The 24,806-nt window shown below is 39.9% G+C and overlaps 1 protein-coding gene across 3 annotated transcripts in view; it reads right to left on the reverse strand.

Moving 5' to 3' along the window:
• tafa5l (TAFA chemokine like family member 5, like) overlaps positions 1–24,806 on the reverse strand; it is a 101,909-nt gene that overhangs the window by 52,158 nt on the left and 24,945 nt on the right. For all 3 annotated transcript variants that reach the window (XR_003674511.1, XM_028453648.1, XM_028453649.1), the window contains exon 2: positions 19,586–19,735. Coding sequence is in view for 2 of the 3 variants with exons in the window: in XM_028453648.1 (XP_028309449.1) it covers positions 19,586–19,735 (150 nt within the window). In the remaining variant the exon portion in view is untranslated. The remainder of the gene's footprint in view (positions 1–19,585; positions 19,736–24,806) is intronic.

Consider the following 24,806-nt stretch of genomic DNA (forward strand, 5'->3'; position numbering starts at 1 on the left):
GGAGCTTGAATGGGCTGTACCCATTAGGTTTTGACCCCATCTCATTCCGGATTAATCTAGCAGTTGTTCAAGAAATGGAGAGGCTTCAACGTCAAGCAGCAGCTGTATCCTGCTCACCAACTTGTGAAATGCTGACTCAGGGACACCTGAAAATAAGGTTACTGAACATAAGATCCTACCTGGAACATGAAGAGGACTTGAACACAGATGACATGCTGCACAAAGTCGACGTCTTCTGCTTTGTTGAGACTTTCTTAAAACGGCAGCAACAGGTAGTCTCAGTACTGCCAGATTCTAAAATCATCAGAGCAAACAGAGCAGCTGCACTTGGACGTGGTGGTGGTGTAATGATGGTTGCTAGGAAGGAGATTGTGCTCCAGGAGCTGATCTTCAATATCTCTGGCATAGCGTTCACTGCTGTTACTGTGAAGACATCTATAACAATCATCAATATTAGACCGTTTAACGACCTCCGTCCATGTCATTGGCTGCATTCATGACCAAGCTGCAGACACTTTTGAAATCTTTACCAAGCAATGTTCCAACTATCGTCTTGGGCAACCTTATAGATTCCCCACAACACCAAATCGTGACATTCATGCAGCAGTTTGGTTTCAGCCAACAAGTTACAGGGCCCACTACTGACTGTAGTACTCTGTTGGTTCACGGTCAACAACGATGTGCATCCTGACTTCACTATTGCAGACTGCTATTTTTCAGACCACGATACAGTCTGCATCTCTTTGTAAATACATGATTACTGTTTGTAAATATGTGTATGTTTACTGTTTATATAATTGAATTATAACACAGCAAAGAAAAAATAAATGAAAAAAAAAACAAAAAATAAATAAATTATGCAACTATCATCTTCAGTGTTTTCAATGTCGACCTTTTTTTTTCCACAACACCAAATCATGACAATCATGCACCAATTTGGTTTCCGCAAACACGTGACAGGACACACTACTGAGTACTGGGGTGTATTACATAAAGGAGGGTTAACAACATCTGAGTCTATCCATAAACTCTGGGTCAACATACCCCGGGATTGGAAACTCTGGGTATCTGATTCCATTACAGCTGGTTATGAAGTGGGTCAATCAACCCTGAGTATGTAAACCATTGGTTACTGCAAGTGCGCAATAAAAAGCCATTATCAATGGAGCAAAGATTAAACGAGCTGCCATCTCAACCACCCGGAAGAGAGTGATTTATTTCCGATGGGTGAAATAAACTGGTGTTTTGTGGAATATGAGCCTGTTCTAAAGGTGCGTTCACAGAGAGCGCCACTTCAGCAACTACATAGTCATTTAAATCGCCTGTGATTAGTCACGCTTTTTGGTCGCTTCATCACTTCATTGCTTCAGTGACGTGACGACCGGGGAATAATATGAATAAAATGTGTCTGTGGAGCAGGGCAGCCACAGTGGGCTGCCTTATCACTATAGGTTTACAGCTCTTATCATAGCAGCTCTACATGTACTTACGGTTTAAATGCTCAACTTACGGAGTTTCTAAAGGATGAGTTCACTGAAAATATAATCAGATTGCAAAAGGTGTATTCAAGGAGTATTCCACTTTCTTTGGCCCCAGTTAGTTGGGAAAGTATACAGCCCTCCCTCTATAGTGGCTATAAAGAAAGCGATGGCCGCTTGACGTCACATTTATATTGATTTTTAATGTAATGGAGTTGCCAGAGTCATCTTGACATCCAAAAAAAAGTCATAAAAAAGATAACTGAGCCTGGATTCAAACCCTCGACCTAATTGTTTCAAGCACGCTGGCTGAACTCGCTGCGCTACTTCGAGCAATGATGTCCATGTATCAAGCTGTATTACAGTATGAAACAATGTGTATGTGTATTCATTTAAAATGACATCTCCCCCTTTGCATTTGCCACAGGTTTGTATCCAATGAACTTTACTATGGACGTCAGTAGGCGTTTTAATGCAGATCAACCTCTTATTGTCTAGTTTATTATTAATTAATACTTTGTCCTTCAGGTTGTGAATTCTTGTCAAACTTTCTACGTTTCTACAGCAAAATAATAATAATACACAAACCACAGACAAATAGTTAAGCTTAAACATTTATTAATCAACAAGTTAAATCTACACAAACAACACTAAAGAGCGCTACGCTTGCGTGACTAAAGTATAAATGCTCGAGTACACAAAATAAAAAGAGAAAAATAGAAGCATGTGATTTATACAGTATGTGTGTTGAGTGTGAGCGTGCGTGTGCTCCTATCGTACAGTCGGTATGGGGATGAGGGTACAAGTGTGTGTTAAGCATGAAGTTATGTGAATTAAAGTCTAATGAACAAAACAGTGTGATGTTACAAATAAAAATATAAAGGAAATTAGTGAAGACATCATGATGGGCTATATGACGCCTCTGCTAAAAATTCATAATTCATAATTTATGCAGGTTTAAGCGTTTACCCTTGTTCATGCGTTTCATGGTGGCTAATTGGATATGGTTTGGGTGGATGTATTCTTGTCATTGGTTCATGTGGGTGTGTTTCTAGGTGTGTGACAAAAAAACCCGTTCTTTGGAAAGTTAAGTTAGAGAAGTTAAGATATAACTCAGATTATGAACGTCACATCAAGAAAAGTGCAGAGATTATATTTCTCTGGTCAGTTTGACACTAAACACAATATGATGCTTGAAACATTACTGATAGATAATCATTGAGATCAGTTAAACCATAACTTCACTGTAAGCTTCAGGTTTCCTAGGTAGATATCTGTAAATGAAAAAAAGTACAGGAGCAATACATTTGAACTTTGCGTTAAAAATATGTGTCCCCAGTTTTAAAGCATGTTCATTGTTAACGCTTTGTCTGCGTAAGGAAGGCAGATGTCCCACTAGGTTTGTTCCCACTGTAATCCAACGCGGAGGTGCCAAACAAGTCTGTGTGTCTGCTTCAAAGTAGATCCAAATGTTGATTGAAAAGTTCACTAGCCATTGATATGAAAAAAGGTAAAGAGAGTTTCAGAGAGCTTTAGGGCCTTTGTCCATTTGTGTGTTGTGTTGGGGGGAGGCAGCAAATAGATAAAGTTTGAGTTCTCTTAAAAGAGGTGTACTGTGGTATCCGTGACACCAAACACAGAAATGGATGAAGTTGGGGGAATGGTGTGTTTGCTCTTGGTGTGAGTCTGCACAGCAAGATGAAACAAGTTACATAGGCGGTTCGAGGCAGTGTGACTGATCAGCCCTGAAAGGGTCAAGGAAACCCAATTCCTGAGCTGAGACGACAGGACAGCCATGGCTGAGTAAAGCCAACACACCAATCAGTGCACTGTAGCGTTCATCATTTCATTTTAGTATCTGCTTGGCCCTGTGTGGAACAGCAGGTGAGCAACTATGAAATACCCACCACCTTATCTGCTACCTGATGTAATAGCCTGATGGAAATGCAGAATACTTGCATGAGGTAAGTACAGCCATCCTGGAGGCAAAACAGTAATTTCTGCAGCAGACAACAAGCAAAAATTCAAAGTGACCTTCTTAACACAACAACATGTCATGGTGGATTTTATTCTCCCCACCTTACGTCAGGTGCAACAAAGTTTAGATTTATCCTTCAGCTGCAGATGTAGTTTTTAGCACATGATGAGGCCAGTAAAACTCAATTTCAGGAGCAAGGAATAAAAGCTGAGCTGGCAAGGTGGGAGCAGTGCTGACTAACAGTGGAGTACATCAGCTCAGCTAGCCCAGTAACAGAGGTTGGCTAAAATTAATGCATTTTCCAGCTCACGCCACAGTACTCAGGCATTTCACTGATCCGCTTTTTACGTTTTCATTACCATCCATGACAATGTGGGTTGATCTACGGTGATTCAACGAATCTCTCAGATCTGTGAGTTTGTGACAACAGCACTGAGTGATAACTTCACCAACAATAAGGTTTACTGATTTAGTTTGCCTTTCGTCCATCATCATTAATAAAAAATGATCTCCCTAACATGCTGGCACTCATAATCATGGATGCATCTAAGGTTGCCCAAGCACCGACACAAAACAACAGCCAATGCAGACCTCTAAACCAAACAGGGACAACTGGAGGCCCAGGGGCCACATTCGGCTTTAGGTCTAATTTTGTGCAGGACTCAAAGTAAATTCACAAAATGACTCTATAAACAATCAAAATGTCAGGAATACACACAAAACGAGAACAAAAATACACAAAATGAATCTAAAAACACACATCACTACAACAAAAATAAACAAAATCACAGAAAATACACACTACAATTTTTTTTAAAAAAAAAAACAGAAAATAAACAACAAAATGAGAGAAAAGTAGACAAAAAGAGATCTAAAAATATCTAAAACACAAAAATACAACAAAAATACACAAAATGACAGAAAATATACAAAATGACAACAAAAATGACTGAAAACACAACATATCACATCTTACAAGACGACTACAAAACTACACTAAATGAGAGAAAAGTTTACAAAAGACAACAAAAATACACAAAATGACTCCAAAATCACACAAAATGAAAAAACAAAACAAAACAACAATAAAAACACACTAAATAAATTTTAAAAAAACATACAAAATGTCGCTCTTGGATCAGACAATTACATTATTGTGGCCCCTGCTGTGATACAAGTTGTCCATCACTACTATAAACTCTGTGAATCTGCAGGAGAGCTCCATCCTGCAGCATGCTTTACTTTCTGCAGGTGCTACAGTATAAACATGTTGAATGCCTCCGATGCTGAAAATGTGTGAGAAGGCCTTTCTGCTTTGATTACAGTCAGTATCTGCCTTGTGCTGTGCTTGGAAATGATTTATGGCCGGTTGTGTAATGTATTCCACTCTGTGAAGTTGACAATGTGTGGCAACAGCAGCGATGCTGGTGGGGAAACAGCTGGCATGAAAAGGAAGGGACACACACGGAGGGAGTCTCCGCCTCGATGGCTTCCACCTGGGTGCTTCCCAGTGCTGCTACCACAGTTGGTGGATCCAGCCAGGGACCCCCGACATCGAGCATGGATTGTCAACTGCCAGGGTCCCTGCTGGAACTCGGTTCTGGACCTCCAACTAGATCACATGTAAGACCGTCTGTCCCCCGAGCGCACAGTGCCAAGTTGTGCCGTGTTGCCAGACAAGAGCGGGAGCAGGACAGGAGGCGTGACAGTGTGTCCTAGATCAGACCCTCCATTCATCTGATGATTCTGCTCCCAAAGAAGAATAGAAACAACATTTTCAACGAAATCCCCACACATCCCTTCAACACATAGTTTGACAACTACACTGTGACTAATGAATCATTTAAAGTCAGTGTTAAGAAGCACCTTGAGATAAATTACACAAAGAAAAATACTAATGCTTACACTATGCATCTATTTTGCTGATTTAGGATCAATATCGAACTAATACTTGTTTCCTCCAGCTACAGTAAACACACAGCACAACAAGCCAACATTCTCCTCTGGGTGCCAAAAAAAAACTATAGAGGCTTTTAACAAGCTTCTTGTTTGATGTTAGTTAACCTTCACGCATGGAACAGACGTTCAGACTAATGCCAATGATGTATCAGTTCAAATAATAACAGCAGAAAAGGCTGACACCATCAGTCCAGCAACAAATTCTCACATGATCCGTTGTAAAATGTCTGTTGTTTTATCACAAGGATGATTTAGTTTCTTTTATAGGGAATAAGATGACGTTAAAGATACTCCTACACTTAAAACTGCCTGAAGAGGAATCATAACATAGCATGCTGGAAAAGGAGAAACCCCAAATCTTCAGATATTTATTGTTCATTGTTCTGCTGTGGCATTGTTTGAATTTATTTGCAAACAAAAAGTCACATTAAATCAACAAAAAGAATGTGCAAAACTAGAAGGTTAGTCAGGATTATTGATTAGTTAGCAGAAACACTACATTTCATCTTAAATGTTTAATGTTGGTTTGTCTTTTTATTAAAATATATATATTATATTATATTATAATAAATATTAGTATACTTTTTTAATGTCACCGTTGAGGAAACAAAACTTACGACGGCAAAGAGCAGTTTGAGCACCATTAGCCTAAAACAAAAATGTTTCTAAATTCTACATTTTGTCCAATTACGGAAAAATCCTGATGGTTTATTTTCATAATAACCATTGTGACCATGAATAACCATGAATTCTATATGTTACATTTTAAAAGGATCAAAGTTGGCTTAAACTCTTTGAAATGTACTTAAAAGATCTGTGCCTAACAAAACGTATTTTTGTTAGGCATTTATTTAATTGTCTTTTAAAAATGGGACTACTTTACAGTTTAAGAGCCTGTGTTCCGCTATCTTGAAATCATGAGATTGATGACGTCACACTGCCCCACTGCCTGTAAACATCCCATTGTTCGCTATTGGAGTGAAACATTTAGTCTGCTGTTAAGATCATTTAGCCAGCATTTTGGGTCAAAATACCAAATTGTGCCGCTTTTGGTTGATCCCTTTAAAATACCTAGAATGACCTTAAAAATGATATACATCCATCTTCTCCTGCTAATCTGTAGCGTGGGCAGCATCCTTAGCAGGCAAGCCAAGAGACATAGTGCCAGATCCACAAAGAATGGAGCACAAACGCAAATAGCACCACAATTTGAGCACCGTCCGTGCCACTGGTCGGCAAGGTTTAAGCGCCGTGTCCTCAGAAAAATTTGCTGTAATTATATTATGGTGCTAACACGTCTGCAAAGTTTGCCAGCTAAGTGCAATGTGCACCTCAATAAGCTGCGTGGTTACAGCGTAGGGGTCTGTGTCAAAGAGCTACAGTACATGATTTAGGCTTTAGGCTACCAGTATTGTTAAGGCTGGGATACACTGAGCTGACTGCTCACACTGTACATTCATACATGACACGTCGGGGTCTTGTTGCAAGAGACATTCGCAAATCTCAGCAAAAAGAACTTCAAAAAAGAAAAGATGGCAATGTGATGGACCAGGAAGTGGCTGGACAGACTTGGGGAGTACAGTCCGTCAATTTTACAGCGGTCCTACGGTGTTCGTGTATGAGCAGTGTGAGAGTTTACGGGAAGCCGGTCAGTGGCACTGCTTCAACTGTGAGATACCCTCACGAGGAGGGACTGGATTACAAACATGTTTGATGTCCTTATGACCATACGATTGCTGATCGGGAGCTGGTCGTGAGGTGTTAATAGCTTCTCGTGACCCCATGTATACTACACAATGCTCAACACAGAGACTCGACCCAATACCAAAAAATAGACGCAGAAGTCGAAAATCGGCTCAAAATGGGCCAAAAATCGCACAGTGTATGCCTGCCTTTACAGCTCTATTAGTGTCCATGGTCCTGAGTCTTTTGTACTGACATTACCTTTGATCAGAGCTGTATGTAGTCCTGAATCTTATGCATTGACGTTATTACCTTTGATCAGAGCTGTATGTAGTCCTGAATCTTATGCATTGACGTTATTACCTTTGATCAGAGCTGTCTGTTGTCCTGAGTATTTTGTACTGAAGTCACATTTGATCAGTTTTCAACATTTTTTATTGTACAATATTATTTAATGTCATACTGTTTTAGTGCAACATTAACTAAACAATCCTCTCGCGATTCATTCACAATGAACAAAAATATTCCCTGCAGGAATAATATCCAGGTACAGACCTCATTAATCGAAATAAAGGATTAGAAGTAGGTATGTCGATTTGTTGAGAGTAACACAACTCCATTGTGACTGATCACTCAAATAGTGTTTTGTATTCCATTTTACATTGAGGCTTCTGGGAAATGCATCTAGTTGCCTTAATTTCTTCAGAGAGTGAAAAATATTGCAACACATAAGTAGGCAAATCTTTTACTTTCAAAAAAGTTAACTGTACTCCAAATACCTATTTAAATTCTATCTGTAACAACATATACTTGTTTATAATTTGCATTCCCAATATGTATTAAAAATAAAATGTATTCCGTTAATCCCCAACACAGCAGCTAACACAGTGCACTGCTTAAAGTAGGCTAATGTTGAACAGAATACTTTATACAATTTAAACTAAAGTTAACTAAAAACACGGCATGTTGCCTGTTTACCTCCATGCTGAGATTATTTTACAATCTCAGTACGTGACTGCTACGTACTGAGATGTACTCGTGCTGGATTAGCCATGCAGAGGTTATTGGACTGATTTTTTAAAAAATGCTTAAAACATCACATCAGTTGACCATTGATATAAGATCGACCAATGAAAAAAAAAAAAAAAATATATATATATATATGATTGTCATGATCAGATTTATATGAATACAATAGCTTATTATTGTTAAGTTACATTAGTTTAACTGTTATTTATTGCAAAGTATATTATAACCATGTTTTTTTGGAAAATAAATTATTCCTTTTCGTATTGAGATTGCTACATGAGATATTATTACGTACTCAAGTTGTTGACTGAGATTGTCTCTCAGATTGCCATACTAAGCTTGTCATGGGAAATTAGTGAAAGGAAGAATACATTCTTAAAAAGTGTATTCCAACTTGTGCTTTATTTTTATTTAAACAGAATACATGGAATAATAAAAAGAAATGCATAGAATAAATTACAAAATTTTTTTTTTTTTGTACAAACACATTGCTTTGAAATTTAATTTTCAATCTCAGCATGGCAGAAGTAGCAAAATTAGGGCCGGGACAAATATGTCGACGCTTAATATGTGCGCCGATGCGTCGTCTGACCAAAACAAAGATGGCAGCGCCGGAGAATAACTGACGCGAGTGGCTCCTTCGAGTTTTAAAAGTGCAAGGCAGCGAAGGCACGCACTCGTTTGTCGAAGGTAGCTGTTCTTCCTAACCCTCGTCCTTCATCCCGGGTGTGACTGGACGGCAGCGCGTCGACGGGACAAGGAGGAAACACCCGCCTTGACAGCAGCGGCAGCAGCAGCAGCTCGCACACACGCACCGAGCCAAAAACACTTCTTACAACTGAGTGCATAACATCAAGTGGCTCTCAGCATTAAAATATGAACAAAAAAAGCTTTGCTCTTTTCCTGAGTCAGGGTGAGAAGTTGCTCTACACCAGTGATTCCCAAACTTTTATATAAAGCATAATGATGGATTGAATGAGTGATAACACACATTTTAAATAATCGGATTTTGTAAATAAGTGAAAAAAAACAGTATTTCTGGCTCCTGAATATATTTATTTCTATAGTTTTTTATCATTTCATGTTTGTGGAAGAGGTGTTTTTTGCTCTGAGGCATATTTACATACAAGGGTGGCCAATTTTGGCAGGAGTAATGAGTATTCTCTCATTCACATACAGTGAAATGAGACCGGCACTACTGATGGTGGCGGTGCGTCACGATCGATATCACGGTTTATGCTCTGTGGATCGCACAATGTAATTTTTTCTGCCATTTGTGCCATTTTAGTGATGCAAACGCAGTCCAATCCTTTTGAAGAACTGACCCCTAGTCTCTCCAGTGTGTTCTGGGTCTTCCTCGGGGTCTCCTAATGGTGGGACATGCTTTGAACACACCACAAGAGAGGCATTCTAATCAGGTGCCCGAGCCACCTCATCTGGCTCGTCTCAATGCAGAGAAGCAGCAGCTTCCGTGTACCTCCTGGTTCTCACCCCATCTCTGAGGGAGAGACCAGCCACCCAACCAAGGAAACTCATTTCGGTCACTTGTCCTTGTCGTCATGATCCACATCTGATGACCATAGGTGAGGAACTAAGATCGACCGGTGAATCAAGAGCTTTGCCTTTCAGCTCAGCGCCCTGTTTACCACAATAGACCGCCTGTCCACCTCCCACTCCATCCTTCCCTCAATCATGAACAAGACCCCAATGTACTTGAACTCTTACACTTGGAAACAACAGCTGAAATGTCTTCGAGTTGAAGAGTGGGAAAAATGCAGTTTGTATGATTTAAAATAATGAAAGAAGGTTTGGACCACTATGTACGTAGTCCCAGGAATGCAGGAAAAACAGAAGACTGAACTTGACCTTAAATATGACCGGTGATTGTTTTTGTACAGAAAAATAATACAAATGAGAAGCAGGTGCAGACACACGCAGTTGAAGGACACAGCGGAGATGGAAAAAAGGCTGCAGTTTATCTTTCTGTTACAACATAATTCAAATAAAACAATAGTCAATATTAACATCCACTGAAAGAGAAAATAAAGCGTGAGTAAAGTGTGTATGAGTCAGCACGTGTGTGTATGTGTGTGTCCGCTCTGGTGCAGTGGGTCGCTGTGTGCGGAAATCCACATGAATCGATGTTGCTTCGGACACAGTTCCAGTGATCTCCTGTCTTTCTCTCCATGTTTTGACCGTCAAAGTCTCGTGTCGTGTCGATGTCAGGCCAGAATCAGCTAATCAGAGACGCGTAATTTACGCATGATGGCACAATGAGCGCATATGAGAATGTGGTGGTGACACATCGCTACTCAGGAGCTCAGAGCTGCTGGATGATAGTTAGTACATCATCTTCCAGATCATCTGTGGACTGATTGACAGACTGTTACTGTATTAACTCAGATCAATGGTGTCAACAGATCAATAGGACGGTTTCTGTCCAAATCTGCTTATTTTTTAAGGACTGATCAGAGCGCCGCCTGCACTACTAAGTAGTGGCGCGGGGGCGGCACTCCCACCTCTGGCTGCCCTACTAATCCCTCCAATTTTAATTACACCTCAACACACCACCCCCCGGAGGGTGGGACCACCACTTCCACCCTCTGGAGCTATTGCACCACATACACATATATACACATAGGCTGGATGGGGAGCACCGCTCCCCTCCATCCACCCTTTTTTAATAGCACTTCATACATTCACTAAACACATACATTCACTCAGGGGATAGGGAAGTGCCTCTCCATTGGGGAATGGAGCTCCGGGGTGGTGCTCTTTGCTGGGGGGCGGCTCTAGCTGTTCCGGGGGTTGAGGTCGGCATCGGCCACTTGGTAGGTCTGTCCTGCTATCTGCGGGCTGGCGGGTGGGTAGGTTCTGCGCCTTTGGCTGGGGGCTGCTGCTCCGCATCGGTTGTGTGCCATTGGGGTCCCTCTCTCCTGTGGTGGCGGCCGCCGGTCGCTCTTGCGCCGGGGGGGGGGGCATTGCCCCGTGGCCTGCGCTGTCCGGTGGGGGGCGGGACCTGGGTAGCTGTCTTTGTGCCGTCTGGGGCTGCGCAGTCTTGCTGGGTTGTGGCCTGTTCGTGGGCTGGGGGGTGGGGGGTGGGGGGGCTCACCCTTGGGGGTTCCCTGTCCTGCGGTGGTGCCCTTTGGGTCCGGCGGGTCTGGCCGGCTGGCGGGGGGCCTTGGGGTTGGGGGTTGGGGTCGGTGGGGGGATGCGCTGGGTGCTCGGCTGCTTGGGGATTCCTCGGATGTGTGTGTGGGGGGCGGTGGCTGCCTCTCGGCCTGGAATCTTGGGGGCATCTGGGGGGTTGCTCGGCCGTGGGGGGGTTGCCTGGGGCTCCCTGGCCTCCGCTCTTTCTGCTGGCCTGGCTGCATCTGCGGGCCCAGGACAGTTCCTGGGCTTGCAGTAGCGTTTTTTTTTTTCACATATACTGGTATACGATGCACTGGCACGCCTTGGGATGTGGGATAAAACTCATACTGGGCTGAACCTTAGACACGTTTATCCCAAATACCTGCTTTAGGTACTACCACTCACTCATTCCCCCTGTTCACAGCCACCACCATTATAGCTAAGCTTCACACTTGTCACCATACTGGCTGGATTACACAACATAATAAGCACAATATATTCTACAACCTCACATTAAGAATTTAAAAAATAAAAAATAAAAAAGAAAGTAATAATGCAGGAAAAAACAGAAAGACTGACCTTGATCTTAAATGTAACCTTGAGTGAAGGTCAAAGTCACACATTGAAAGGAAATGTTGTTCAATGGTACCAGTCTGGGCACTATATCTCAATTTGTGGCTATTTTTTGGCAATTTGTATTTTTTTGTTTCATTTGTGACGTCATGAACTTTGACCCTTACTGATCTTTTTACTAGTGGGTCGTACAGCTTTGGTGTAAATAAATAAAATACTCCACTTGAGATGAGCTTTTTATAAATGTAAGCATTGAACTTGTATGACTAAAATTTGTAGAAATATGGAAAATATGGTTTTTGACACTTGACGCAACTTTGACCTTGACATTTTGGTGCCAAAAAAGATCGACAGACCATCCTTGACATTGCCCCTATGAGATGACTTACTTGTCATTAGTGCTGCATTAATGGCCGAGGAGGAGTTTTAGGACAAAGCAAGTTGTGGAAGAAAAATAATAAGAACTCCGATGATTATAATGTATTTGGCAAATTTCAATTGCCAAAAATCAATAATAATAATCTTCCTTTCCTTTTACCAAATCTGTTTTCTCATCACTTATTGACAACAACAATTAAAAAAAAGGTACGACAGCAAGGTCTTTCAGCCATCAGATAATAAGACTCCCTGCAGCTTGCAGACTCTTATCATGGTAGCCATCAAGCTTCATGCAATTACAGTTCAATATGGTGGCATGGCAACATCAGGCCAAGCAGAGAAAAGAGACTTAGGGAGCAGATTAGAGAGAGAGAGACAAGCAAGGAAAAGCACATAATCCTCCTGTGTACAGTGTGCAGACTGAACCTGCACAAAAGTGACATGCCGCAGCACAAAAAGAGCAAATCACGGCCTGAAAAAATGCAGACGAAAAGAGGGGACTTTCAGAAACACACACTGCTGCAGCAGCAGCACAGGGATAAAGCAAATGAGAGAAAGGACAGAGTGTGACCATGTTCAATCCTCTGGAATGATCCAACCATACATTGCTACACACTCTATGTACAATCTGAGGCCTTGGTAGGATAAACACAACAATCAAACTTTAGGAATGGGATTGTACAGTAGACTTTAAAGCAGAACTAAGTAACTTGCGCTTAGCGCTCCCCCTAAAGGTCCCTTTTGGTTATGTCACTGTCGTAAACACTCCGTACCCCTAAGGCAGCAGCTCCTCCCCCCCGCTACAGTGAGACGGGCAGTTCGAGGCTTCCTAAAAGTACCGGGGCAAAATTAAAGCGGTTACCTTCTTAAATAAGCCTACATTCTGAGTCGCGAGAACAGAGCTGGAAAGGGAAAGGGAAAACATGGCCGACATTCGTAAATTTTTCACTGGAAATTGCTATATAATAAAAGAGCCTGTGGCTTTAGCTTTGTTTTGACAACATTTCTAGTGAGAAATGTACCCTTGACTTTCATAGTATTCATTTATGTATACGATCCATAGTTTGTTTGTTTTGACGTACATATTTCCTGCTTCATCCTGTTGCAATGGTGTTGCTAAGGATGCTTAGAAAGTACCGGATGTGATGTTGAATTATGGACCATATTTACTATTTAAAACCATACTACATGATTTATTATTATTATTATTATTATTATTATTATTATTATTCAAATTTGAATATATTGCCACACCTTGAGGCTCAAGTGTAGTTTAAGACTGTTTGAAACCTTGAAAAGATGGAACGATATAAACTTAAACATTATAAACTTAATGTGCCTTCACTTGAAAACAATGATTATTTTTAGATTAATAATGTAAGAAAAAAATATTAGACTTGATTTTTCATCATGTGCATGAACATGTACAGATCCCTGGAAGAAAGTATCTTGAGACTGGGGTGAAATCAAATGCATTAATTTTATCAGTAATTAAGGTTTTTGATCAATCACCAATAACTTACATTTACTCATGGTTCTCTGTTTGAGAGTGTTTTTTTTTTTTTTTTTTTTTTAATGAGAATGAAGGTCATTCAAAATAAGCATCTTCAAGTAACTTTAGCGCTGGAGGGTCTGGGCTGAGGATCTGAAACAGATTCTGGTCCTAGTAGTGAATCCCAAGAAGAAGAAAGCTTGATTCTGACCATAAAGTGGCAAAAAATACAGTACATTTAAAGAATCAAATGTAAATAAAGGTGTCCCAATACTTTATTGTTATAAATACTTCTAACATGATGCCAATATTGCATTCATAAGTATTGACAGATGCCGATAGCAATCTGATACAACATAAGCATGTACACTTCTATTATTTATTTTGTAGTGTGGAATGTTTAAGTGATTTTATTCAAAGAACAATAGTCAGTAACAGTAGGCATGAGTGAACTGACCCATTTATTATTAACCAATGATTGTTACATACATTTTAACCTAAAACATATGAATAACCTCATTAAATTCTTTGCTGATATCGGAGCGATATCAACCAATCAGATCAGGACACCATTAGATGTAATACTAGGATTTATTACCCAGCTTTTATTTGGTAAATAATGGGAGTTGCATCAGGAAGTGTATTCAGGGAAAACTATTGCAAAAACAGTCCAAACGGTGCTTTCCATGCTTCAACAGTTGAGATCTTGGTTAACAACAGCCAGTGAAATCTATTCCATTCTTGGCTAAAGATAAAAGAGGAGGGTGTGTTGCTGGACAGAGAGAGAGAGAGAGAGGAAACGGAAGGTAAGAGAGTAGAAATGTAGGGGCAAAGAATGGAAAAGCAAGCGCGCAGCTGATGTGATGGGAAGACGGAAGATTGATGTACTATGTACATTCAAAAGACATATCCCTCAGAGGTTAGATTGGTTTGACATGTAAGGGGAGAAATTTGAGAGAGTTTTGTGCTATGTTAGATAAAGCTGTGGAAGGTCTCCCAGAGGGGAGGAAGTGGTGTTGGACATGTATGTAGAAAGGCAACAGATGGGAGTGGATTTTTCACAGAAGGTGGAAAAGTGAGCACTTGGGCAAGCAACACTTTGTGGCATTATTTAGACGCAGACATTCGGAAAGATAAAATCAGCATTGTTATTTTCAATTTAAAAGATAAATATGGTTTGTGTCGAGGGACTCAGATTTTCCAGGATCATGGAAAACATGGAATGTACGTTGTAAAACTCTCTTTGTTTAAAACCAGGCCCCAATATGACACAGAAATACCTCAGATGCATTTGTTGGGTCAATATCACATATTTACACACTATTTTTCACCTGAAAAACGACTGACTGAATATCTATCTCATTCAAAATCTCTTTCAAAATCTCATCTAATTAAAAATCTGCACTAAGTAATCAGAGCTATGCATTATTTTGTGCAAAAGCTGAAGGGTGATTTGCCAGTTGATGGTACTTTGCTGAAAACAGAAAGGAAATAGCCATGTGACAGACTTAACGCTACATGTTTTAGGATGTTTTTTTCTCTGTGAAATGGATGGAAGCAAATGAAAATGTAAACTTTCTCATGAAAAAATCTCTCGTGAATTCAGCATTCATCTCCGGGCTTAAGGATTTTCTAAATCTAAAAAGATGCTTCATTGTTATAGACTCCAACCACAAATCTAACTCCAAGTCAAAAATGTGACGTAATCAAAGAGATCTGAATTTTCACCTCTGGAATGCTGAGTTCTGGGTTTCCCTGAACGCAGCATTACATGTTCCTCAGTCAGCTCGTTTCTTGATTGACTACATTCCATTCCACGCCACAAATCACGGGGTCATGAGTCGGGAGTACTCGGCTTTCCCCACACACACGTGGAGTTGTGTCAGGTTTAATATTACGATTGTTGGCCCGACCCGTTTCAGAGCCGATTATCGGGACAGATTCACTCTTAACACACCTCAGACCACAGAATAATGTTATAACCTTATAAAACATAAGATTATCTGGGGTTTTCTGTCCCTGGTCAGAAAGGGGGAAAATCAGGACAACAGCAGCCTGATTATAAGCAATGGTAATAGATCACCTTTATTGTCACATGTGTAGAGTAGAGTTACATACATACATGAAATGTGGTCCCTGCATTTAACCCATCCCCGAGCAGCAGTGGGCAGCCACGGTGTAGCACTCAGGGAGCAGTTAGGGTTAACATCCCACAGTGATGGCTCAGGTGAGATTCAAACTGATGACCCTCCAATTACATGCCCACTTCCTTAACCACGAGACCATCACAGCCACTTATTTTTAACCCTCTATATAGCATGTTTTCTATGACTTCAGGAAGTTTAATAGCAAATAAAGTTAACTAAATAGAGAAAGGTGATTATAAGGAAATGTAACGGCAAAGGGTAAACTGACACGGAAAAGTCGTGGAAATTGATATATTCTGCGACGGAATTAAAGGAATTTTTAAATTTCAAAATCAGAGTCCCTGTGTCTTACTGCTATTTTTGTGCATGAGTGCATGTGTGAACTCGACTTTTCCACCCTTTCTGATCTGGGACCACACCCGAAACAAAAATATCAGCCGAGATATTTCAGTAGTCTCACTATCAAACCTTTTATATTCACATGGAGTATGCAGAAATGCACTTCAGCAACATGTTCTTCCTATTAATGCCCTAGCTATGAATGAAGTGTAGGGGTGCGGTGCAGCAGGGAGCCAGCAGTAATCAATTTCCTGCTGTTGTAATCATAGTTCTGTGTAAATTAATTAGCATCTGTTATATGTTACGGGGCGTCGTCTGCAGAGTAGGAGAAGCTGCTGAAAGCCAAAAGAGCAGAGGGATGAAGGGTGGGGTGGGGGTGTCACGCCGGCTGGGAGACTTGGGTCGTCTCTCAAGGCTGTTAGTTTAAATCTAGCCTACATCATTGGGATATAATGGTACATCCGATGTCTGTCTCTCACCATGACCTCAGCTTTACAATCGCCACATTTATTTTCATCATCTTTCTTCGGAAGCTGCCCAATAACACAGAGCATCTAAGACAGTGTCAAATCCCATGCCCAACAAAGTGAAGGAACTGTTAAACACTGCCCAGTTTGTTACAAAGTGATCTTCATCCAGCAGAAACATACAGAACTATAAAGAGTAGAAGGAGAAATCTGATACACACTGAAGTAGATGAAGGAGGCACGAAGCGATCACTAATTAGTCGATGTCACAGTGGTTGACCAGGAAATGGCCTCATGCTAACAGCCCATCACACAGTTAGGAGTCACACACTTTAAAAGGCATCAAAAAGGAAGGCATGCAAAGCAAATATTGGATGGATGGTTAAACATCCAAATTAAATAGGCGCTTACTTTTAATAGAGGAAAAAGAAAGTGGTACTTTTTGTTTGAACTGTTATTATTAAAGATAAATTGTACACTGGTTCTGTAGCTTATGTAACTGGCAGGTGTTCATTGCTTGATTATAAAAAAGATAAACATTACCTCTTGATGACATGCATACTGTATGGAATAATTTGAATTGAATGGCTCTGTATCCCACTAAACTTATACTTAAAGCTGCTACCCACAATACATTTTTTCGAGATAAAATTATATTGTAGGCTTCACGGTTCAATGACTCAAACGTCATTTAGGCCCCTAAAAAATCCGATTAATTTTTTTTCCAAATTCCGTTTTTTCCACTTTAATTTCCTTTTAATTCTGTGTTTTTTTTAAGAAATATTTATCATTTTTTAAAGAAAATATTACTTTTTAATTCCTGTGAGGAAACAAAATAAATACTAATAAACAAAAATGTACGTCAAAAATAAAGTAAGATACAATTAAAAGGTAGATCTAAGTTGTAGTAACATGGATTATTCTGCACAATAGTTTGAACACTGAGCAAGGGAAGATGATTAAAGCTGATCACAATCTCAAGGAGCATCGCTGCCCTACACAAAAAACAAACAGAGCTTTTATTGTATTTAGGAGTCAGTGATGATTTGCTGTGTTTTTAGACAGTGTTTGTGGTGGTTTAACATGAGTTTAATGCAGCCAGGATAGGAGGGGGATACAGATTTTTACCATTTTCGCGTTAAATCGTTTTCATTTGTCGATTCCGTCCGCGATTGACGTAAACGCGGATTTTATAGGGCCCTAATCATTAACACCAAAAAGTAAGGAAAAAGGTTGAATTTGACACTTGAAAGTTTGTTTTCATCTCCACCGTAAAAACTCTCATATGGACATTTTTAGAAAAGTTGAGCGCATTGAATTGTGGGATGTATTGAAGGATTTTTCCCTTGCGCCTTACCGGGATTTCTTACGTTTTTGCAAGACAAGGAGTATAGTGATTGACTTGAAACTGTTTTTGTTCCAGTTTGTTTCCGGTATTCCCAGTAAAATGTAAAAAAAAAAAAAAAAGTGTTTACGCGAGAGATGAAAACAAACTCGCAAAAAACCATTTCAATTACCTGTCTTTAATTACTTTAATAACTTTTTTTTTTTCAAATTATTCTTCAAATTATTGATCAACATGAAAAGAGTATAGAAATCAAAGAGAAAGAAATAAACGTCATTGAAACCAAAAAATGACTACACTTAAGCCCAACAAAACATAACATAAACCAATATGTAAAGCTAAATCACAGAATGTTTAACAAGTGTTTCATTCACTATTAACCTATAAGAGACCAAACCTTTATAAAGACAAAAGCTTAATTTTGTACAATCATTTACAGTAAGTTTTCTGTAAACCAGGGCTACACTGTGATGATGGCTAGATGAAGACATAATAATAATAATAATAATAATAATAATAATAATAATAATAATAATACATTTTATTTAAAAGCGCTTTTCGAAACACTCAAGGACACTTTACAGCATAAAAACAACAAGAGCATTGATAGAAGAAAATATGAGAAAAGAAGAGAGTGAGTGGGTGGTTTAAACATTAAAAGCTGAGTGAAACAGGTGAGTTTTGAGAAGTGATTTGAAGGATGAGAGGTCGGTGCAGTTGCGGATATGGCTTGGTAGGGAATTCCATAGGGTGGGGGCAGCTACAGAGAAAGCTCTGTCACCCCAGGTTCTGTGCTTGGTCCTGGGGACAGTGAGGGGGTTTGCATCTGAGGAGCAGAGGCTGTGGGAGGGAGTGTAGTGGTGGAGCAGATCTGTGAGGTCGGTGGGGGCCTGATTATTAAGGGCTTTATAGGTGAGAAGGAGGAGTTTGAATTCGATGCACTGAGGAACGGGGAGCCAGTGGAGGTTTTGGAGGACAGGGGTGATGTGGTCACGGGAGCCGGTGCACAGGCAGCAAAACAAGTTGGGAAACCACACACAACCCAACAGTGATTTAATATACAGTAGAAAGCAACTAAACTATGAGTCGTAGTGGGCTTTATGGGAAATCCTGTGACCCAACAAAATGCTGGTTCTAGTCAATCCGATGGCTGAATGCTTACTCGTGAACTTCAGCCACTAAAGCCAATGGCTGATGATGGTTACACAGATTTAGTCGGTTAGACTCTGATGAAATGACAGCTTTAATTAACTCCTGGCTGCTCTAAAAAGACTTTTAAAGAAAATAACTAAATAAAAACTCTAGTAAAATACAGTATGATCTTTTGATAGAACTTGTGATTAAAATTCACTACAGTTAAGCCTTTAAGTTTCAAGTATCAGTTTAATGGATGACCAAAGCTAAAGTCTGAGCTGACCGGGAGCGGAAGGCAAGCTTGTGTCATAGCTGTAGCTCAACTTGTTTAAAACTGATGTAGAAAGTGCTCATAATGTATGATGTAATTATCCGTAGAATATCTATACCATAACATATGCTAGCCCAGTGCTTTAATGAATGACTAAAGAGCTATGGTAATTCAACTCACAGTCTACGCAGGCCGGTCTTCCCCTGGTGGTCCCAGCGATCTGGCCTCTCCGGCAGGCACAGCGGGCCGTCTGCCTGGCGATGGTCCGTCTGGGAAAACTGCTGTCTCTGTTTAGCATCACTATTTCACAGGTTCCCACCGCCAACTGGCCTGCCAAACACAGCAGCAAAGGAACAAAGTACATGACATTACCATAATGAGAACATAATGAACATATCACAGGGGTGCAACAGGTGTGAGGAGGTGAAACCAACAGGCAGCCTGTTATTTGTGTCGCTTTTCTATTTAACTCACTAAACCGTCTAATAGATTATTTCTAACTTAAAATTGAAAGTGAAAAGCTGACTGGAGGACTCCGGTGCCAAATCCAGCTGAAATTGTTAAGTGCATAATTATGAATGGATGACACAAAACACCATAAAAACCATCTCAAAATAAAGGAAAATTTATAAAAAGTTATATCCTGCTAACAAACATACACATTACCTCCTCTGTGGAAGTAACAACAATTAAATACACAAACTTACAACAAATATACACACAACAAGAACAAGAACTCACAAAAATGTAAGGAAAATAAAATAAAATGACAAACTCAAAACAAAAACCCTTTGTTCTTTCCTGTGTTATTGCTCAGTTTAGTCATTATTCTAAACGTTGATAATGTGACCCTGAGATCAGACAATCACATTTTATGGCACAGCTGTGATAAAAGTTGCCCATCTCTGCTCTGGAGTGTCCCGTTCGAGGATTATGCAGTAGAGGTGTCCCAATCCGATATTGATCAGATATCGGTCCGATATGCACTACTGCACTATTATCTTATTATTATTATTGTATTTTTATTTTATTTCATTTCATTTCATTTCATTTCATTTCATTTCATTATTATTATTATTATTATTATTATTATTATTATTATTTTATTTAGTTTGCACATATTAGTCTAACTACTCTTTATATTTATGTTTATACTTCTTTTTTATTTATTTTTATTTATTCTAGTTGATGTTAATGTTTACACTATCAGAGAGAGCACAGTTCACCAAGACAAATTCCTCATGTGTATTCAATACATTACTTGGTCAATAAAGTTGATTCTGATTCTGATATCAGCCAGAAAACGAATATCGGATTTTATCGGACTGCATTTAAAATCACCGATATAAGCTCTCTGATAAAATTTTCCGCTCCAGCACTTCTATCCATAGGTGACTGTGGTTCACACTCCAACAAAGTAACCTACTATTGCTGACTATTGTGCTCTTGTTTGAGTTACAGAACTTAATCATGCCTTTTCTAACATTCCACACTACAAAATACGTAATAAAAGCATGTATGATTTGTGATGATATCGTATCGGATCAATATTGATATCGGCCGATACGCAAGGCTGCAATATTGGTATCATATCGGAAGTGAAAAAGTTGTATCGGGACATCCCTATTATGCAGTTATGTGGTATATGTATATGTTGGTTTTTTGTGGGGTTCTATATTTGTGTGGCTTTTGTCACTGATGTTTGATGTAGTATTTAGGACTCTGTCTGTGGGTTTTGTGTGTGTGTTGAGTGCATCGTTTTGCCCCTCCCTCTTGTCTTCACACAAAGGTGGGCCTAATGTCTTGATTGCCTCCCTCAACTACTTAAGGGACTTTGGCACGCTGAGCGACTGTCTGTGTTTTGCCTCTCCTCCTCAATATCTGTCAGTAAGTTTTGTTTGCACGGTTTCTTTCAATAATCTTGGCCCGTATCTATTTTCATATTGTATTTGTATTTTGTTATATTTGTGGATCCTGGTTTTTCTAGTTTAGAGTTACTCTCATCCATTGCCTTTGTCATCCATGAATTTTGATGAGACAATCACATGTTTTTGGCCCCCGCTGTGATAAAAGTTGCCCATCTCTGAGTGGTAGACTAGGAGTAGATTCCCTGAACTTTTAATTCAGATCATTTTTTTCACCATAAATTAGATATTTGATGGACTTAAACAAGTTCATTTTTGCAAACCATTGTGGTGGTAAAGACTGTAATGTACTGATGTGTTCAGACAGGAAATGAACAGCTCCTAAGAAAACAACTCCAATAGCTGTTGTCTTACAAAGAAGCTGAAACAATGATTTCAGTGTTTAGATGTATTAACTCAAGCCTCTACTTGGCATCTCCGAACTCTTTCACTGAACACCTTCATTGTTGCAGGAGTAATGTATTAGCAGATTATTCAAAAACCCAAGGGGAAGATATTTAATTGTCTTTTCATTTAGGCCTTCCCGGTATAATTTAAGGGTTTATTAACTGGTAATAGTCTTTTGTTTGGAGATAAACAAACTTTAATCACAGGAAAGAGCCTGAGGACATCTGCTGCTTTCAAAAGACATTTGAAAGAACAAAGTTTTGCTGCTTAGATGACACGTTTGCTTCATTACTTTTGGCACCTGCATTTAAAAGACGTTCTGCTGCAGCCATCAAGAAGACAAAAACACCATAAATGGGATAGAAATGTGATCATAAGTATTCCGGCTCACCTGGAAGTCCCCAATGGCACAAAAAGCAAATTATACAATAAATATAATAAAACCTGCAGAGTACCGGAAAGTATCTTATCTGAGCAGTAGAGCCACAATAGAGTTGAAGTAACTCTTTTCACCCGGTAATGATCTGGAAAAAGAAACCAAAATTCTTTTCTTTTTTCCCCACAGAATGGAAAGCTGCCAGTGAAAACTGTTCAAGCAAACAGTGACATAAAATCAGTGGAAGGGAGGGAGATTAGAGTAGACTGCTGTGGCTCAGTAAAGTCAATCCCTGGCATTCACTTACCACTGCTCCTTTATGCTGCTGACTCCAGTCGCTCCCCAACACACTCAAAGGTTCATTAAGCTGAGGCCATAACTGCTCTACAGCATGAAATGAGAGCAATAATGGCAAAGGTTGAAAGGGTTGTTGATCAACTCAAATTACTTAAAAAACTACCTGAGCTGGCACATAGACACAAAGTTTCAGAAGCGAGTAAGTTGAAGATGGTGTTACAGCCACAGGTTAATTGCAGTCTCGCTAACCTGTGACCTGCCTTCAAAGAATGCAACTAAACCTTTCTAAAAGCGTAATATGTGGACTATTGGTGGTCGCCGTTATTCTTAGGTTTCTACAAGCATCCACATCCGATGGTTGGTCACGGGCCCCTGCTTCAGCGCTGCAGGCAGGACCATTGAACAGAGGACGACGGCCTTGAAGCCATCCACTGTTGACACAATATGTTTTATGCACAAAAACATGTATTATCCTTAGCTTTGATACCTGGAACATGTAAATAGATTTACTGGGTCACTGTGTTTGACGTTAGCTTGTTATCTCATGCGCTGATCAGTTCTGTGGACATTAAGATCTGTTAGTTACTAAATATCTGAATGCCTGTCGGATTCGGGTTGGGTTCCGTTTTGCTCTCATGTCAGTGTCAGAGTGTTTAAGGGTTGAACGGCAGCTATTACGACTGAATTTTGCTATTGGCTGAGACAGATTATGAAGCATCATTGTGACCATTGTGCGTCACCAAATGTTACTGTTGGCCCCGCCCCTCCTATAAAGTTGAGAGGAGGAACTAGTTTGTCTCCAAGCACAGTGCTCAGTGAGCAGTGATTCACAGCTCCAATGCGGAACTCCAATGCTCTGTGCAAAGCTGCTGAAAACGCACCATAGGGGGCGACATCACTCCGTACGGGATCAAAATTACAACATCAGGGGCCCCTAAACTCAGCAGCGCTTACAAGAACCTTGTAAAGTAATACCTGCCTGATCAATTCATTCTTCCTTTTGACAACTATCAGCTCATCAAATTTCATTTAAATGTGTTTGGAACTTTTTCAGATATCATCCTGCTAACAAACGTCCACATTAACAAACAGATGGACAGACGAACCTTGACCTCCTTGGCGAAAGTAATAGTTGCACAAACACAAACCTGATTGGTCATGATTCCAAATGCTGACATGAATGTTGACAATGTGGCCCTCGAATCAGACAAAAACATTGCCCCACTGTGTTAAAAGTGGAGCAGCACGGTCGAGTGGAATTCAGTGTGTGGTTTGCATGTTCTCCCTTTTTTCCCTGGATACTCCAGCTTCCTCGTGATTGTGTTCATCTATCTTTATGTGTTGGCTCTTGGGGCAGGGATGGGGGGGGGGGCTCTGCTTCATTAAGTGCCCTTAGCCATGGCTGGTGCTCAATCATATGCACTGGACTAAATTCATGTGACAGCCGCTTTCTGTCACTCAGTAATGTGCAGACGCTTGGCCTCGTCTCTTTTTCACATGATGAAATGCACATGTGGCTGCAGCTGCAAGTGGCACACAGAATGAAAGATTACTCCAAGCGAAGTCAAAGATGACACGTAGAAGACAAAGAAAAACAGAGACTTGCTTTCAGAAAAGCCTGTCAGCATGTGACCCAATCAAACACAGAATAGAATCAAGACCAAACGTACAGTCTGTACTACACGTATCATCACTTTGATCACATAGTGCAGATACACATACATCTTGGTATTTCATATTTCAAAGTCTTATCACGAGGCATCATAATATTTCTACTGAAAAAAATGAAAATCTACTAATTATCCATGCTAACAATAGCAAGCATCTAATACACTTCCTTTTTTACATATTTGCACCAACAAAAACTCCATTGTTGTTGTGTATCACTGTTTTTTGTTCTTGATCAGGGTCGTGCACATACATCAGTGCTTTGTCTTAACTGATAATCACATTCCTTTCTGTTTTAAAATGTAATCACAGAAAGCCTAGCATCACACACTTGCTCCAATGTGACTGCATCAGACTGGGAACCGGTGCTTCTCCCAGGGGACTACGCCATGAAGTTATATGGCAGGCGGCAATGAATGAACTATGACAAAGATTCCATTTCCATATTAAAACATTCCACCGTTATAGTGTGTAATTACTTGTTCACTGCTTAAAATGGAAGTGAGGTTTAACAGTGTTTTAGTGAAATTGGATCTTTTGCTAACTGGCATCATGGAACATAGGTAAAATCATTTCACTCTCATTTGAAGCTAGTGCAGTTACTAATTCATTACAATGTACTTATTCAAGACAGCTATGATAATGGATGGTTTCTCTTAACATCTTGGAATTGACCAAGATTTTTTTTTTTTTATTAAATCAAATAAGTACTGCTATGTGCTCCTGTGTTTAATCATTGACATACTGT

The sequence above is a fragment of the Gouania willdenowi genome, chromosome 7 (assembly GCF_900634775.1).
Source record: "Gouania willdenowi chromosome 7, fGouWil2.1, whole genome shotgun sequence".
NCBI lineage: Eukaryota > Metazoa > Chordata > Actinopteri > Blenniiformes > Gobiesocidae > Gouania > Gouania willdenowi.